General features: G+C 34.2%; 2 protein-coding genes and 1 pseudogene across 5 annotated transcripts; 1 reads left to right on the forward strand and 2 right to left on the reverse strand.

Moving 5' to 3' along the window:
• Positions 1–5,328: 5,328 nt before the first annotated feature.
• Positions 5,329–6,482, reverse strand: LOC111793623 (zinc-finger homeodomain protein 8). The gene has a single exon (XM_023675583.2). It carries the CDS (start codon positions 6,321–6,323, stop codon positions 5,451–5,453), a length of 873 nt encoding a protein of 290 aa, XP_023531351.2. The 5' UTR covers positions 6,324–6,482; the 3' UTR covers positions 5,329–5,450.
• Positions 6,483–10,486: 4,004 nt separating this feature from the next.
• On the forward strand, positions 10,487–11,516 carry LOC111793696 (gibberellin-regulated protein 4). Of its 3 annotated transcripts, XM_023675701.2 has the most exons (4): positions 10,491–10,589; positions 10,682–10,717; positions 10,988–11,021; positions 11,124–11,478. In XM_023675701.2, exons 1-4 carry the CDS (start codon positions 10,509–10,511, stop codon positions 11,303–11,305), a joined length of 333 nt encoding a protein of 110 aa, XP_023531469.2. In that variant the 5' UTR covers positions 10,491–10,508; the 3' UTR covers positions 11,306–11,478. The 3 variants fall into 3 exon arrangements, with proteins under 3 accessions (XP_023531468.2, XP_086979586.1, XP_023531469.2); XM_023675700.2 differs by having other exon boundaries at positions 10,487–10,589; positions 10,988–11,478; XM_087123460.1 differs by lacking the exon at positions 10,988–11,021 and having other exon boundaries at positions 10,488–10,589; positions 11,124–11,516.
• A 1,022-nt stretch (positions 11,517–12,538) lies between these two features.
• LOC111793853 (aquaporin NIP2-2-like) lies at positions 12,539–14,998 on the reverse strand (annotated as a pseudogene). Its single transcript, XR_015420799.1, has 5 exons — positions 14,766–14,998; positions 14,400–14,624; positions 13,106–13,300; positions 12,932–12,993; positions 12,539–12,806 (listed from the first exon to the last, which is right to left on the reverse strand). The product of XR_015420799.1 is annotated as an aquaporin NIP2-2-like (transcript).
• Between the last annotated feature and the right edge of the window lie 4,026 nt (positions 14,999–19,024).

Consider the following 19,024-nt stretch of genomic DNA (forward strand, 5'->3'; position numbering starts at 1 on the left):
ATTTATGTTGAAAGAATATAAAAGGGATGGAAGTGAAGAGATATGGGCTAAGAAAATAAATTTGGACCACAGCATTTATAAAAATGCACAATTTTGATTCCCCTAATATAAATAATTTGTGGTCCTATTTACTTTTCAATATTTATTATTTCACCTTTTTAGATTTTCTTTTACTTTTTATATTCTCGGTCAATTTCACTGCCTCACTAAATATTACATTAAAAAACAAAAAGGTTAATCTCTTTTCATCCACCAATCGCTCCTTATTTTTCACCTTTTTTTTCCCAAATTCTTTTTCAAAATTTTCGTCTTCTTATTCGTTTTATACCCGATGTTCAAAAAAATTTGATGACTCGAAAAATTCGATGCTATCAACTTTTTTGGTTGAGTTATTCTAAAACTAGATCGAGTTGAATTACTTGCCTAAAGCATGACATATGTCTTAGTCTTGCTTGTCCGAGTCGGTTGAGAGGGACGTCAACCAATTGAGTGGAGGAGGATGTTATGGTCATGCATGTCCAAGGCGTGTTGTTAATGGCCGCATGACAGATATCCCGGTCTTGCTTGTCCAAGACGTGTTGTCCATGGTTGCATATTCGTTCCAAATCTCTTTTACATGCTTTCGTCCTAGATATGTCTTTATCATTTCATATTAGGTCAGTACGGATGTGTATGACTATTCACCAAAATCGTATCTACACATGCAAGAGCTAAACCATTCAAATTTCTTGTTAATTTTAAAAAAACATTACATTTTTTGTTTAAGATACAATTATATTCGGATTTATTTTGTTTTTATCTAATTTCATAATTATTTTTTATTATCTATTTTGTAACGATTCTTAAGATAACTTTTCACTGTATAATTTTTTAAATAACATGAATGAATGTTTTACAAAATAATACTTCATTTTTATTTAAAATAAGATTTTAAATAAACGATCGGAACAATTTAAACCAGCTCAACCAAAAAAATTTATGATTTGGATTAGGTTCATTGTTTAATAAGGATTGCTCGATCCAACTTACAAATACGGTAAGCTTTTGTTTGTTTAGAAAGCCTCGTCTCTCCTTCTTTCCATTTATCATCAAGTTTATCACATGACTCTTGTACATGTTGTGATACCAATTTAGGGTTTCTTTTATTTCCTTTTGTGGTCTATGGGCCATAATAATAGTTACTATTTTCACACTTTGATTTGATCTATCACCGTTTCATTTCATACAAATCTTATGCAATTTGTATAAGAATCCAATCACATGGAACCCAAAAATTGTTAGACATCGAATCGTTCATGTATTTATTATTTTATATGCATGTACTTCGTGTTTTTGTTAAACTTTGACCTCTTCTTCATTCGGGTCTTTAGCTCTAAGGCCTACTTGACAATTCAACACAAACATTGCTCCATAGTCAAAGAATTTCGGAACACCGTCGTCATGAACCAAACAGTTTTAGGTACCATCTGATAAGAAAAAGTAACACCAATGGGCATAAGACACTTATTGAGTAGCTCATTCATGGACTTTAAAGTAGCTATCAATATTACTCAGATTCTATATAGTAGCATGTGTCTAGTCTACGAGTTTCTCATATGTTATAACCTAGATTCTTCTCTCTAAGATTAGGTTGACAATCATAATTTAACCGGGCCAGTTAAGTTTTCGTGACAATCATAATTTAACCTTTTCGTGACAATCATAATTTAGGAGGTCGAGGCTTTAATGACTCTGTTTACACTACTACAAGGTCAGTTAAGTTTTTTTAGTCATCTTTGGATATCGTGGAGTTTTACTAGGTTCTTAGGGCATCTAGGTGATTTATAATCTCGAACTGATATTTTCTAGACACTCTAGACAAGCTCCTCAAAGCTAATCGAGTTTCTAGGAGCACTATGGTCTCGACCAATGATTGCCGCTCATGATCCTTAGGTGCTCATCCACTAAAAATGTTTTAACCCAGACCAATATCAAACCACTCTCGCTTTAATGCCCTAATAGTTACTTGGTACGCTCATGTATGCTTTGTTGGGAGATAATCCTATCAATCACCTAAAAGCACCAAATACATAATCTAAACATTCATGTAAGCTCAACCGGGAGATAACATCATTTAGATCATAGATCACAACATCTCATCCTCCTTTTGCGAAAAGCATGTTCTCAAAATCTCATCTTAGGGGCATTTCAGTAATTTTTCATAACATACAGACATTCTCGTTTAAAATTGTCCTTCTAAAGTTTTAACCACACATATTCCAAATACTTAAGACAAGATATGCTCGCATGCTAGTATGTCCTAGCGATCCATACAAGTATTATTTGAAGAAAGTTCAAATAGTTACTACTTGGGTGATGCGTGCCTTCCCGAACTTGTTTTTTCTGCTTGTTAGAATCTCTAAATTTCATTAAATTTCTTCGTTAGGTTCTAATTTAAGTTAAATTAAGTAAAGTATCGAATCGGGCAAAAAATCCCTCCTCACGCGCGACTAAAAGGTCATCCACGCCTGAGTAGGTCACGCGCCTACCGAGTGTGACATGTGTCCACCTTCCCCACGCTAGCGCTTGCATTTGAACCCTACTTTGAGCATCTGCCAAACGAATTTTCATAATTATTTTCTTGATTTCATTCAAGTTTTCATGTTATTTCGATTTTTTGGTATTTTTTTTTACGTTACTCAATTCAACTTGGTATGTAGAGTTTTAATCCAACTTTCTAACAACAATAACCTCACTAAGTGTCATGGAAATAAACACTTTCAAAGTTTGTCAAAAACTAGCAAACTTAAGTCTTATGAAACTTAATTGGAACTCCGGTTTCCACTAAGTTTTGCCTCCATATTTTTTTTTTACGAAAATTTATGAGAAATAACTTCCTAAAGCATATTAGACTAATTTCAGAATCTAAATCTCAAAGAAACTCACTCATCTAAAGAAAAATCCAGACTAAAAACTCGAGATCCTTACCTCTTATTCAGTATGGATGGATTTTCAAATTACCCCAAATATTAAAACATATATAGTAGTTTAAAAGAAAAAGTTAGATAAATTTATTGAAGTCAAATGAAAAACAGGTTAAACATTAAAAAAAACCCAGAATCGAAAATTGAAAATTTGAAAAAGAATAAAATAAATAAAAGTTGGAGGGTCAAAATCATATTATACATAAACAAATTTATTGTGTTGAAAGAAAACATAAGCATAATGCGATGTGTTCTTTATTTTAAAGAATCCAACTTTTACTCCAAAAATATATATATTATATTGTTGTTTTACAGAGATTCTTTTTCTAAAGTATTGTTTCTTATTATGAAAATATTCCATTTGTTTTTTTTTGGTAAAAGATAAATCTTCTAAAGTTATTCAAAGTATATTTTAATTTTTTTAAAAAATATGTTTTAATTTTGTAAAGGAAGCAACTATATTTTAGGTTACGAATCTAGCTTTAAGGTTAATCAATTTTATTTTCGATTTAGAAAAGAAAGACCGGCTTGTAATGGCTCATGCTCAACATTTACTCCCACCGGCCAATACAAGTCCTTTCGAAAAGGAGCATCATAGGAAAATTCTTAAGACGTCACTCAACATAGAATTGGTTTAAGCAAAACACGCTTAACTATGAAGTTTTTATGGTTGAACCACTAAAGAAGAAGGTACACCTTAGTAACTTTAAGTCTTTCTTAGTCACCTTATTATCAAGATCACTCTCATTCTGATGTGATCAAGGTTCATTCATGTACTCTTCCTTTACTCGGTTGTCACATATTTGGTTTGTTAGGATTGATACCAGTTGTTAGCTTTGATACCAATTGTTAGGATCACTCAACAACGCACACACTCGATCAAGATAAATACAAAGAACAAGAGAGAGAGAATTGAAGGAGGAATATTGTCTAAAATTTTTATTATTGATGACTTGTTAGAATACTTGTAAGAAAAGTACATTTTTGAAGCACGACATTTCAATTTACTAAATGTAGCTTTCAAAGATTTAAATCTATGAGGTATATCTTTACCAAATACCTGTCCTATATATCTCTATCACATCTTGACGAAATATCTTCCAAATATATCCCTACCCGATGCAGTTATGAGTCTCCATGTCCGTTACATTAGAATTAAAAACAAAAATTTTGGATTTGTATTGTTTTAATGGGAAACATTGAAAAAAAAAATTCTTTAATTAGCATCTAAAGTCATACATTGATCACCATCAAGTTATGGGCAAAGGGGTTGTGTAATTGGAAGGTCATATTCAAAGTAATAGTACAGAGGAAAAGAAAATGACATTCAAACTATTATTATTGAATTACACTCGGGAACGTACATAAATAAATCCGAACCATATTTGAATGAGAGCAATCTTAAGAATACGATAGTTAAGAAAAGTTAAAAAGAATTGAAAATCACTACCTATACTGACAAGGTGTAAGCTTTTCAATAGCTCAATTATAGAAACTTCTATGTTAAACATGTTTCATGTGAAACAATTTTAGGTTGGATGACGTTCTAAAAATTTTTAATAAAAAGAAAAAAAAAATTTATACCCCCAAACTAAATTTAAATATTATTTTGGTCTTAAAATTTTATTTTTCGTTAAAGTTTACTCCTTAACTTTCGAAATATATTTATTTTAATCCCTAAATTTATTAAAATAGGTTTATTAATGTCTTTTAAAAAAATAATTATTATAAAAAAAAAAAAAAAAAGACAGAGATTAGGGCTGACATCATCATTAATTATTTTATAATGAAAAGATTAAAGAAAGCTTAAAAGTGGTAAAGAAAATGATTAGACAAGACTGATGAAAGTACAAATCCCATGATCATAATATTAAAAACTATATACAAATAAATATAATATAGTATCTAACATTACCTTAAAAGGGAAATTAATATAACAAATTCTAATTGCACATGCAAACATTATAATATAAAATTTAAATCTAAAAGCTAATGAAAACATTATATTAAATTATATGAATTCCATAAATAAAAGCTATGAAACAAGAACAAAGATTGATTTGCAATTTGAAAGAATATTAAAAGGCACTCATGGGATTCCCACTTTTTGTAATTTAATCATATCTTAATTATTCTCTTAATCATACAAATTATTCCATTAATTTTATGAACAGTGCCCTAAATCTTTAGGGATAGTTTGGAATAATTATTAGAACCAGAACACTTTCTGCTGCTTTTTCTCAGACAGAAGATAAGAACAAATCTCTCTCTCTCTCTCTCTAATTAGGGCTATGAACGATTGAGATTAGAAGAAGAAAAACAAGGGAAAGATGATTAAGAAAGTGATTAGTGTTTGTGATTAGTGTTTGGAGTGGGAAATTTGGATTTTTTAATGTAATTAGAGAATGAACTTGAAATTAACAAAAACAGAGCAGAAAAAAAGAAAGATAAGAAATTACTCTTCTATGGACTAATAATTTATTCAGATCAAGAGGAAGATGATGACCCATTTGCGCCGGCGCCGTTAATTTTTGTGTCGTTGTCTCCATCGCCGTGGCCGTTGATGTTTTGGGCGCTGTCTTTTTTACAGAGAGTGTTCTTGTTGTTATGCATCCAGACTTTGAGAACGCCTCTGTCGACTCCGACGTGGCTACAGAAGTCTTGAATCAAATCCTCGTCTCGTTTCTGAATCTTCCATCCTACTTTCTCTGCAAATTCATACATTTTATCCTTTTGATTTTGAGTAAATTTCGTTCTGAATCGTTTTCTCGAATTCGAACTCGGCGTCAGAATTGAGTGGTGGAATCCGCCACCGGCGTTCTCTGTCATGCCGCCGGATAAGGCGAGAAGCATGTGGGGTGCTGAAGGGTAGTACGAGGAGGAGATCGGTGGAGGAGAGGCAGAGTTTGGGCTTCTGTGGGCCGCCGCAGGCGGCGGCGGCGGCGGATGATGACGGTGGTGGGGTTGATACTCAATGACATGGGTTGTTGTCGGAGTGGCGATTGTATCTTCCGGGTCACGGCGGTGGAAATTCCGATGGCAGCCGCAGGCGGCGCATTTGAAAGAGGTTGGATCTGTGGTAGTAGCGGTAGGGGAGGGCATGAACTCGCCGCAGCCGTCCAGAGCATGGCCGCCCATACTGGCAGCGTGATTCTTGAGGCATTCTTTGTAGACCAGCGACGGAGGCGGGGGCGGCGTGTGGTGGTGGCGCTTGAGGACACCATTGGTGAAGGAGTGAGATTTGGTGGTTGGTTGGAATTTGATGGGTGTTTCCGCGTCAAATTCAGGGGATTTCACAGCTCCTCCTCCGCCGGTGGTAATGGCGGCAGCGGCGGTGGAAATTGCAGGAATCAAATCCATAGCTCAAACATTTAGAGTAATACAAGAATAAAAATATAATTTTTATGTTTGTTTTTCGACAAAAAAAATTAGAATTTGGAGACGCAGAAGAAGAGGGGGAAGGAGATGATGAAGTGATGAATATTTTTTTTTCAGTAAAATAATTTTTCATTTAAATTAAAAAAAAAAAAAAAAAAATGAAGTTTGATAATATATTAAACTTTAACCATGGTTTTGTGATGTGTGGTTAAGTTGGAGAGAGTGGGGTCCACATGGGTTTACATGTTTCTGAAAGTGTAATAAATAAAAGGGGAGGGATTTTGATTTTGAATTTTAAATAATAATAATAATTGACCGAGTTGGAGGAATTTAAGACTCGGGGGATTAGGGGCCGAGTTGACTCAGTAGTAATTTAGTGTATTTTTACAGAAGGGTCCCCCCATGTTTGTGTGCTATTAATCTCTAACATTTAACCTCATTTAATTACCTCCCTGCGTCCTTTTGGATTTTACTGGGACTCTTGTCCCCCTCCACGTGGTGCTCACCCAGTCCAGTCCTCATATCACGTGCCACGTGTCCGTCCAGAAATAAAGTCAATGTTAGTAGTGAATTAGTCAAACTCCATTGTAAATCAAATAAATTAAATTTAGTTGAAATAATTTATAGAAAATGAAAAAAGATTTAAATTGGAGAGTTTAAGGGGGGAATGGAGGGCAGGTGGAAGTGGGTCCCACAGGATGAGGAGATAAGGTCCCGTAATAAGGACAGGGTACCCTTCACACACCTAAACCATTTTTCCAATTCTATGGACACCACACCCACACCCGACAACCTCATTCATTTTCATTTTGTTCCAAACATTTTGACTCATTCATTAAATAAATATTATAAATTATTACAACAGTGAACAATATCATACTATTACAGAAAAACATAATTTCAAAAAATGTGTAAAAAAAAAAGTAAAGATTTGGTTGAAGTTTTAAATAAATAAATAAATTATATATTTATTTATTTATTTATTTATTTATTTATTGAAAAAGGGAAAATGATTAGGTTTAATAATTTCATACCCATCGCCCAAACACTCTACCAACCTAATAATGCCTATTTAATTTATTCATACATCCATCATCCTTCTTCTCTTTAGTTAAGAACGAGAAATAGAAATAGAATTGTAATAAAAGTATTTTCTTATGGACAAGACTTGTATCATTTGATGATGTCATATGAATCGCTAGAAACATGTGAAGTGTATGGCTAACCCAATAATGAAAGTTTCGTAAGGGAACTGGAGCAGGCTACCATGAGACAAACAAAAGATCATTTGATTCGGAACTATTATATGTTCAAGGTCCGATATTGAAATAATTATAAGCTTTAAATAGGATACAAGCTAGCAATTAATATCTACCGATAAGAAAAATATAAACTAATTAAATATTGAGAATAAAATAAAATATACTATAAATCAAAATATAATATGTACGATATATTCCATAAATAATATATACTCCAAATATTATATCTCAGCATCTTCACCGTCACCAAACTTTCAATTTACATTAGTTTAATTTATACTATAAAAAATTGTATTTTCTTTGAAATGAATGAGATTATAGAACGTATAAGCGTATTGATTTTTGGTGAAATTGAATATAGAGACAAGCTATTAGTGTAATAATACAAAAGGGTTAAAAGAGAGACATAGGGATCCTTATGAGGGCAAGCCCTATAGAAAACTAGGTGAGCCTTTTCCTTTATGGCTACACATTGTACTCCAAATGAGTTGTGAAAATAGGGGGAAAAGAATCCAAACATATGGCAGCTTTAGGAAAAAAATTCTCTTTATTGCTGCAATTGTTTGATCTATGTTGCAACTTTGGCCAATTTGAAATGAATCGAGAGGAGAAAACTCGTTGATTCGAGAGTGAAAACACATTGGTTTGGGTTGAAACGGAGCCTACGCACAAAGGGTTGGTCTAGTAACCAATCCATCCTCTTGGTTGACAAAGCTACAACATTGTTTTGGTAGTAATTGATTGTGTGCATCAAGGGGTTCCATGGCTCGTTAGTCCTTTATTTTATGGCGTTGCATTATCTTATACACATGAAGGAATGAAGTTTTTGTCTCACTAGCGTTTATGTCCAACGAGGTAAACCGTTTTGATATGAACCAAAAGACATCAATCATACAATATACTTCAATGAAGATGTGAAGAAAATGTTGTCAAAATTACCAAAAGACGTTTCAATTCACGCCACATTGAAAAAGAATGAAGTTTGATTGTTATAAATTTTGGGTGGGTTACAATTTAGAGTAATTTAGAGTTATTGTATTTTAAGACATTTTATTTACTTCAGGTTACATTTACATAATGGCTAATTATGGTCTTTAAGTATGAATATTAAACTCTTGGAATGTCGGTAATAGTTTCATTTTGAGGCTATATAAAGCCATGTATGTTGTATTCGTAACGCAGACTTGAAAAATATAGTAAAAGGAGCATCTGTGCTTTCTTTAGCCAATGACTAAGTTTCTTTGCAATTCTACGTAGTTTAGGTTGCATGTAGAATTATTCAAGCTCGACATAATCAATCTTGCTTGTGGAGTGATTCGCATCTCAATCAAGTGTTCTTGCCTTGAGATATTTGATCAACAAGAATCATTCAAGCTAGATATGATCGATATTGCTTGTGGAGTGATTCGAATCTCAAACAATGTTGTTGCCTTGAGATATTCGATCAACAAGGTAATCCGAATCTTACTCCCCTTGTAGTGATTCCTTCTTTTATCATTTGGTATAGAGCTTCAGGCTTAAGATCGGATATATGTTTCCTTTGCATTTCTTTAGAAGTTGACTGGTGCATCTTTGAGGTATCCAACTTAGGCCAAAGATAATGTTGTCAGGTTTGCAATGCACGAACCAAAACATCTTTTGATAATTTTGACAACCTTTTATTCACATCTTTATTGAAGTATATTGTATGATTGATGTCTTTTGGTTCATATCACGTTTGTATTCTGCTGTTTTCTTTCTATATTTCATATTTCCTTTTCTTGTCGTTGAACTTATGATGAGTAGTTGTGCATGGGGAACGTTTGGGAATTATTCGTGGTTTGTTGGATGTCTTAAAATGAGAGGTAGGGTTTGGTTTGTTTTCGCCAGAAAACTACGATGACCATTCCATCTCTCTCTCTCTGTTACTTGTGGTTCCTCTCTTACAGATGTGTGTTGTGAGGACCGATTAAGGGTGATTTTATTTGGTGTACCTTAATGTCGGGAGGAAACGTGGGTTGTACCACACTCTTGACCAACAACACTCCTCCTTATCCCACCCGATAATATAAGATACGACTTTCAATCTTCATATTCCCCCCCCCCCCCCCCCCCCCAAAAAAAAAAAAAAAAGTTGAGCTAAATTGAGACCAAAGATCGGTAGAGCATCACGAAATTTGAAAATTTTAATTTTTAAAATTGATTAACGACTAGTCGGAGTACTGAGGTAACATAAGTTGCCATAGGTAAAGTTTGTGATCCTATGAAGGGATTGGGCAATAAGTGGGTATTCATTTTCTGTCGTTGTTACATCATACACCTGTAAAGAAAAATGTTCTATTAGGGACATGTGGGTTATGGGCTCACCATGCTTCCGTTGCGCCACTATGATAATTGACTATTAAATATTAAGAGATTGACAAGTTGGAAATTCATTTGAAGAATGTAGACACAAGTATTCAAACTTTGATTTGCGAAAAGTGATTTGCAGTCGAACTGTAATTAAAAGTACAAACTTAACTCAACTAATTTAAAAGTATATTTGACTAGTGAAGAGTAGACCCAAGGGTCCCTACATGTTTGTCGAGTGAATAGAGAAGTATTGCACATCAAATTTTTAGCACGAATTGGAAAATAGAGTTCAAGGTCATGAAATGTTTTTATAAAATGACGATTACGTTTGCATGCATTTTCTGACCCAATAGTAAGTCACTTACTGAATATATTTTAAAACGATACTCAAGTCACCTGATACTATGTAGCAATTTGTGGCCACATGTGGAGCCCCGTTTTCTGATATTGCAAAAACAACGCGATTTATGGGGCCTGGGCATGTGCCACGTGTCGGTGCACAATCGAAAGCATATGAGCGACAACACCTGATTATTCCCTCCTCCTCCTCCTTCTTCTTCTCTTTCACCTGGCGATGGCGATGGCGATGGCGATGGCTAAGTTCGCTGCTATCTTGATCTTGTTTCTCATTGCCCTTTCCATGTTTGAGACCACGGTGAGACCCTCTGCACCTCTACCTTAATACTCTTCTTGACACAGTGAGAAAACTGACTGTTTTTTTTTCTTGTGGTTCGATTCGTTCTGCAGGTCATGGCCGGCAATGGACGTGGTGGTCGCAACAGGGTAAGTCTTTTCCTAGTCTAGTTTCCTTGTTACTGGACATTGGGGTTCGGAATTCCATAATCTTGGATTCTTTTGTCGTTGCGGCATTTTCTCGAACACCTTGTATGCCTCTGCTCTTGTTTTGATCTGCTCTGTTATTGGGCTTGAAAATGGGGTTTGGTATACTCTTAATCCACTCTTTAATCACTTATTTCCCATTGCGGCATTTCTTCGAACACCTTGTTGTTGTAGTACTCTTATTTTGATGTGCATTGTTGTTGGCTTGTTCAGAACCCATATGGACCAGGGAGCGTCAATATCTACCGTAAATACTCTCCTAATTCCAAATCCCAACAGTTTTTGAGTAATTTTTTTATGGTTGATTTGCTTGAATTAGTGGATATGAAATGGGTTAAAAAATTGACAGAATGCCCAAGTCGGTGCGCCAGTCGATGCGGGAGGACACAGTACCACAAACCATGCATGTTCTTTTGCCAAAAATGCTGCAGAAAGTGCTTGTGCGTGCCGCCGGGTTACTATGGAAACAAAGGCGTTTGCCCTTGCTACAATAACTGGAAGACCAAGGAAGGAGGGCCCAAATGCCCTTAAAACACACAACCCATTTCCATTTTCCATCTCTTTTGTGCTCTTGAAGCAAATTGAGATCTGTTATGCTCTCTTCTTGAAAATGAAGATGAAATATGTCACCCAATCGGGGGAGCTTCTTGGCTTCGGCTTATTCCTTTTATTATGAGCAATGAAACCTCTTGTTTCTGTTCAAATTTCAGTGTTTCCATGTGACGCTGTCATAATTACTCAATACTCTGCCCTCAGCCTCACGTGAATGGATGGGTGGATGGCACTGCCAAACGTTTTTTGACCCAATAATAATGGACCAACTACGATCAAATGGATCAAACAGTTAGAAAACGGTAGTACTAATTTGGTTTTAGGCTATGATTTGATTTGATTCAAATTAATACTCACCTTCAATGCTCTAATATCCAATATCCACTTGTTGCAATAGAGGCGGAAGTAAGATCGATCACACTTACACACCCACAAACATAAGCCTTCAATGCTCTAATTAATCCAATATCCACTTGTTGCAGTAGAAGTGGAAGCAAGATGGATCGCACTCACACACCCACAAACATAAATTAAACAAAGAGATATAAAGATTTACTTAGTTAGGAGAGAAGGGGATCTGTTGCACTCTCATAGCACCAAGTATCTTTTACAAAATTCATCCTCCATTGACTCTATGCAAATACAAAAGGACCATCACTCCGCACTTCAAAATAATGTTAGATAAGCTTTCATATAGGCATAGTAATATTAATGCTCGTACATGAATCAAAATGATACATGAACAAAAATGAAAATATGAACAAAAATGGTTATGAATTAAATGAGAGTTAATAACCAAAATAAATGAGAATATGAATCATCAAGTGAACTAAGCCCAATACATCTTCCTGACAACTTATAACAAATATTTCACATGATCATTATATCAACTCGATAATCTCGAGTGAGTTATGTGCTCTTGCCTTTGAGGAATTATTTTTTGATTGGCATGAATGAAAATAAATTTTAATACCTTATTCAATTTGAATAAATATGAAACTATGAATATAATCTTCACCCGTATAGAAGAAAGCAAATTAGTAGTTTCTTTAAATACTAATTTTGTGACTTAAACAATAAGAACATATTATTTATTAGATGATCAATAGTAGTTAAGTTATATGGTGAAGATCATCAATATATAAGTTAGGAACACTATCTTTATTGGCACGAAATAGACATAAAAGAAAAAAAAAAAACTGACATACACCCTTTATACAACAAATTTTATTTGATTGAAAAATTGTTAATTTTGAACATTCTCCGTCATCTAATTTATTGTCATAGTTCGAGCGAATATCAACGTATAAAAAGTTAATGTCCATGTTTTTCACTCACTCGTATGAAACTATATGACCATGCTCCCAACAACGTCCCTATAACTGGCCCGACCAGATACACCCAAATTCCTTCATAATGTGAACTTGCAATCGCAGGTCCAATTGTTCTCGCAGGGTTCATCGATCCACCCGATATAGGCCTAGACATGGTTAACACATGTTACGAGAATTTGTCTTCAACGCTATGCACATGTTGAAAATGCTTTGAAATTAAGGTCTCCTCATAAAATTTTGCCCAAACCATTGTGTATTTTTGTTTGCTTACCCTGCAAAGATGGATGTGATACAAACAGCTGAACCGACTGCTATACCTGCAACCTCTCCTATCTGCCATAATGAGTAGTCATTCATTGATGAACCAAAATTTAGTATTCAATATCAATCTCAAACATAGTTCACATTATTCTATACAAATCAGTTAAAGCTTATTTGTTCTTACTGCTTTTGTGTCGGTGGCAACTGCAAAAGTGACGAACATCATACAGAATGAGACAACAATCTCCATGAGAAGTGCTTTAAGCTCGGAACCAGAAGGTGTAGTGGTGCCTATTTCTTTAATTGGGTCCAATAATATGCGCAGGGTAAAAGCTGCCGATGTACCACCACTTAGTTGACCAGCTACATAGAGTGGAACCTGTAATATAAAAATCAAATATTTAATTCAATTCAACAAAAATCATGTTTGAAACTAATTGAGTTTTTTTCTTCCGGGTTTGAGTTGGTTCTAATGTTAGATAGTCTATGTAAGATGCATAAATAAATTTTAAGAGGGTGAGATCTCATATGGATTGGAGAGGAGTACGAGTGCCAGTAAAGACACTGGGCCCGTAGGGGAGTGGATTGTGAGATCCCATATAGATTGAAGAGAAGGATGTGGAAGTCTCTCCCTAATAGATGAGTTTTAAAAACCTTGAGGAGAAGCCCGAAAGGGAAAGGCCAAAGAGAACAATATCAGTTAGCGCTGGGCTTCGAGTGTTACAAATGGTATTAGAGCCAGGCATCGGACAGTGTTCCATCTCACACATTGGTACATTCTCTCATATTGGTATATGAATCATCTTGATTCATATCTGAACATTAGTGTTGCTTTGATTGATGTATGAGAATTAGTATTTTTATGCCTATACATGAGTTTGTCTAGTATTGTTATTGAGATTGAGTGTCATTTTTTATTTACCTCGTGCCATATAGGAGGAATTTTGTTGAGTGAGACTTTGTAGTTTGAGAGTGCAAGATTATAAACACTTTGATTATTGTGATTGGTTGCCACCCGTGAATGTACGAGAGTTTATTCTCTCCTAACCACGTAACTCTTTGTGTCTCTTTACTTAATTTGTGTTTGTGGATGTGTGAGTGCAATCGATCTTACTTCCGCCTCCGTTACAACAATTATGATGATGGATATGAGTTACTAATATAATCGTCATGAATTACTAAGATAGATCATTATGTATGATTACATAATAAATAATATGTATATTAGTCTCATGAGTTACAAGTATTGTAATACATATGAAAACATTATCGGTTGCATCATATGCTCGCTATTTATTTGTATATTGTAGGATCTCAGGCATATGTATGATCATTTCAATCATGAATTACTTCTCCATTACAAATTATTATCACTCAAATCGTCGATGAACTATTACTACACATGCCCAAAAGAAATTGATGGATTAGAAATTAACAAAAACTTGAGAAAAAGAGTATTAAGAGGAGGAAGAAGGAACCTGTTTCCAAGGAAATCGCCTAAGAGAAGCAAAAGCAAAAGTAACCGCGGGATTCATATGAGCGCCGGAGATATGTCCGACAGTGTAAATCATGACCATGACAATGAGGCCGCCCGCAATAGACGCGCCAAGCTTGGGCAGTTGCCGCTCATCATGGACACTCAGTGCCGCCGTCCCGCATGTCACAAACACAACCAAGTAAGTAGCAATCAGCTCTGCCACAACCTACATACCCAAAGTGAAAATTTTAGAATATATATGTAAACTATAATTTAGTACTAAATATCCATAACATCAAGGCAATAACTTTAAAGTGAAATTTAATCAGAGTGGAATAGAGAAAAGAAAAGTCGGGTGAATCGCTACCTTTTGGAAGAACTCGGGCAGGTAAAGTTGGTAAAATCGGTGGCGGAAGAAGGATTGTTGAGGATCAGGGTAATCGATTCCGAAGGAGATGAAGGCTTCTTCATTGATGGACCTCCAATTGGGGTTCTCTACGGCCATGTTTTAGAAATTTAGAAATTTTGGTGGTGGGGGTAAGATCAAGATGATCAAGATGATCAAGATGCTTTTTTTTTATTAAACAAACCAAAGTATCATACACACTCCATCTTATTTAATATCTTATAGGCACTATATTAATTAGTAGTATAGTGTGTTGTAGATGTGGAGCAATTGTGAAAAGAAATTATTAAATGTTATTAGGTTTTAGTTTTTTTTTTTAATTGTTCGGTTTTTGAAAGCATAAGAATGGCCACGGAGGTAAGAAAATGGAGTGAAAGTTAGGTAACATAAATTTAGGATTATTGTATGATCAAGTGGGAGAAAGTTTGATTATAACTATGATATCTTCAATAAACCTTAATTTAATTCATCATTCGTTGTTTTACGTCTGTCTTACTTGTAACAAGTGGATGTCGTGAATTTGAATAGATGAGTGGATGTCATGAATTTGAATAGATGGGTTAATGGATTGATGTGGGATTGAATGTAAGCCACACGAGTAGCCCAAATATGAATATTAAGTTGACAGAGAATGGTTGACAATTGGGTCCTTAACAGCAAAACTTGAATTGAAGGTAGAGGTAGATTAAGGTGGGTATTAGAGGACCATTCCTTGAAGTATGAACAAAGTTTGTTTAATTTTATTGCATTAAACATGGTTGACCCAATGATTATGGGGATGGTAGAACAATTTAAGAGAAAGGGATTCAAAATGGAGCTGACTAAATTAATTAATTAATTTATTGGATTATGCTATATAGTTGCAAAATGTCCAAAAGTGATCCAAATGACTTCTAAATTCCTTATTATTTTATAAGGAGTTGGCCTAATAAGATTATGCAAATAGGTTCTAACATGATTGCATTTCTCTGACCCAACACTGAAATTATTTACTGAGAATTTCTTTAAATAATCTTAAAGATAAGACACCTTTGTACAAATGATGACGTTGGTGTGGAGACCATGAAAATGAAGTTAAAGGCATTTTTATTCTTTTAAATTATTGTCATTTCAATTTGGGCAATTATTGCTAACATCACTGTTGTCTTTATTTTGAACCATGCACTTATTAAACCAGTTTGTTAATAACAAGGATATTTGCAATCAGTTGTGTTTAAATGTATGCAATAAAATCCGTACAATGATATAGGAGAGAGTATTAATGGGTTCAATATGCATGGAGTGAAAAAAGAGTTTGGCAAATAATGCATGATAGTAATGAAGGTGAATGATATTGAGCTTTTTCATTAAAATTGAACTAACTTTATTGTGTTGTTCAGAGATAGATATAGGAATAAGGACGGTTCAAAATATGACTATGACAAGGTAGAACGATTAAACTGTTAGAATATCTTGGAAAGATAACGAAGATAGATACCACAATAAATGAGAGAAAACTCGAAGTATGTGAAAGGATTTATTGTCGTGTTATAACAGCCCAAGTCTATCATTAGTAGATATTGTTTTCTTTGAGCTCTCCCTTTCGGGCTCCCCTCAAGGTTTTTAAACCTATCTACTAAGGAGAGTTTTTCACATCCTTATAAAAAAATGTTTCGTTCCCTCCTCAACCGATTTGAGATCTCACAATCCATCCCTTTCAGGGCCCAACATCTTCGTTGGCACTCGTTCCTCTCTCAAATCGATGTGGGGTTTCACACATGTCTTTACTAGGCCTTGTGTTGGACCAATGAATTTGTTTTGATGGACGAGGGACCACATGATGTGCCCAACATATGGAGTTACTTCCCTAGAATTTTACTAGACGATGTTGGAACTAATAGGGCAGCAAGATAGCTTTATTAGAACCTGTCTCGATTGATCCATACCTAACATGACTTGGTGATGCCTCAGATAGGGAGTACTTTGAGAGGGAGTACTCTGAGATGAGGTTTTCATTGTGCCAGTATCATTGTGAAACGACTCCCTTGATCCCACAAATTGAGTGAGCAATCACTTGAGTATCAACTAGTTGACAGATACGATGATTGGTCCTAGTGGTGTACATGGTCTGGATTGGGTTAGGTTTGATCCCACAAATTGAGTGAGCAATCACTTGAGTATCAACTAGTTGACAGACACGATGATTGGTCCTAGGGGTGTACATGGTCTGGATTGGGTTAGGTTGAAATATTTTTTTTTAACCCAACCCAAAAGGTTTGGGTTGCTTGGGTTGGTAACCCAACCCAAAAAATTTTCCAATCTAACTCAATTTAACCCTTTGTTTGTCCAAAAAAAAAAAAAAAAAAAAAATTTAATTTGTATGACCTAAAATGATAAAACAATTACCACCTATAAGCTTAAATTAAAATTATCAAACTCTCTATTGCATTCATATTATAAATATGTAAAGAATATACAATGAATCTATTCCAAAGTTACCACGTCTAATTAAATTATCTACCTTTACAATAGATAATCATTCAACAAAATGCCTAAAAATTCACAAATAAATATGTAAAAAATATTCAATGAATTAATTCCAAAGTTACAACATTTAACAAATGCCTAAAAATTTAAAACTATTGTTCTATTGAGTTCTCCAAAAGAAAAATAGTATCTTGAAAGTTAGTTACCTACCGTTTTAAAATTGTTTGGACAAAGTATATTGTAACTTAAAATATTTTATTTACTTTGAAAAATAATTATTCTTGCATGACATTGGTTGCATGACATTGGTGGAGCTTGAGGGTCTTAAATCATCTGAAAAAATAAAATATAAATTGTGATATAACAATATAGAATACATTTTAACAAATAGACAATAAATACATTTGGAGTTACCTATCTCAATCTTAGAACAAATCTCAAAATCTTGAAGTTGTTGAGGAAGATCTAACGATACTGATTTTTTACCCATCCAATTTTGTGTATATATAAAAGCTTTCATTGTTTTTTAGGTGTCAAAGAACTCTAAAAGAATCAAGAATCCTCCCCCTCGTACTAAATGTTGGTTCAGAAGATATAGTCGACACTGGAGTGGCCAAAACATGTTGGGCAATTTTCGATAAAACTCTATATTTAAACTCATTTGTTTTCCACCATGCCAAAACATCAAAATTATTATCAAGTCTTCACTAGGGTCAGATAAATATCGATCCACATCATTCTTTAACTCGAGTGAATTTTGCTTTCTCTTCTTGGTTTGTATCTTGATAATACTAATATTGAACCATTCAAATTCACTTCATCAATTGTGTCCATCTCCATACTCATGGACTTAGAAGTGAGTCTTGATTCAGATTGATGATGATCTAGAGCATTATCATACAACTTGTAGTAATCATGCAAACAAATTAAATAATTCTTTATGACATCCACCATCACTTTAGCCATAGCTTCTTCATAAATATTCGAAAAGCAAAATGATATGTAATCCAATTTGTAAGTACCATTGCTATGAATATCAACTTATTAATTCTTTCCAATGAGCCACAATATTTGTCATACTTAACTCTCATATTTGAACTCATGTTACTTAAAACAGAGTTTACATTTGTACTCCACTCAATTAAAAAGTTCTAGAATACCCCAAAGTTCATGAAAATAAGAATTAGAAATCACATATAAAGAACCACTTATCTTCGTTGTGAGATCATACAAAACCTTCAAAAACTTTACAAACACTGCAACTTTTTTCAAATCGTCAATGGTTGGTGGCCCTATTCTTTTATTTTTATGATCCCCTCTTTGAAGTAATCAACATAATCTAATTCTTCTTCCTCTAATACTTTGAAAGCTTTTTCGAATTTCAAGGCATGATCAAGCATCAAATAAGTGAAATTTCATCTAGTCGCCACATCCAAACAAACAAGTGCTTTACATTTAATTTTTTCTTGTTCAACACGATCTTTAAACTTTGTCAATCTCTTGTGGGATGATCTAACATACCTCTCGTCATTGCGAACACTAGAAATTGAGTCATGCATTTCTTTAAGCCCTTCATTCATAATCAAGTTAATTATGTGAGCACAACACCTCATGTGTAATATTTCTCCATCTAAGACAATCTAAGACAAGTGAATTCCAACTTCTAAGCCTTCTCATAATATATGAAATAGTTATATGATTGGAACTTGCATTATCAACTGTGATAGAGAAATCCTTCTCAATTCTCCATTCCA

Source organism: Cucurbita pepo, chromosome 4 (genome assembly GCF_057944985.1).
Source record: "Cucurbita pepo subsp. pepo isolate OVF chromosome 4, ASM5794498v1, whole genome shotgun sequence".
NCBI classification, from domain to species: domain Eukaryota; kingdom Viridiplantae; phylum Streptophyta; class Magnoliopsida; order Cucurbitales; family Cucurbitaceae; genus Cucurbita; species Cucurbita pepo.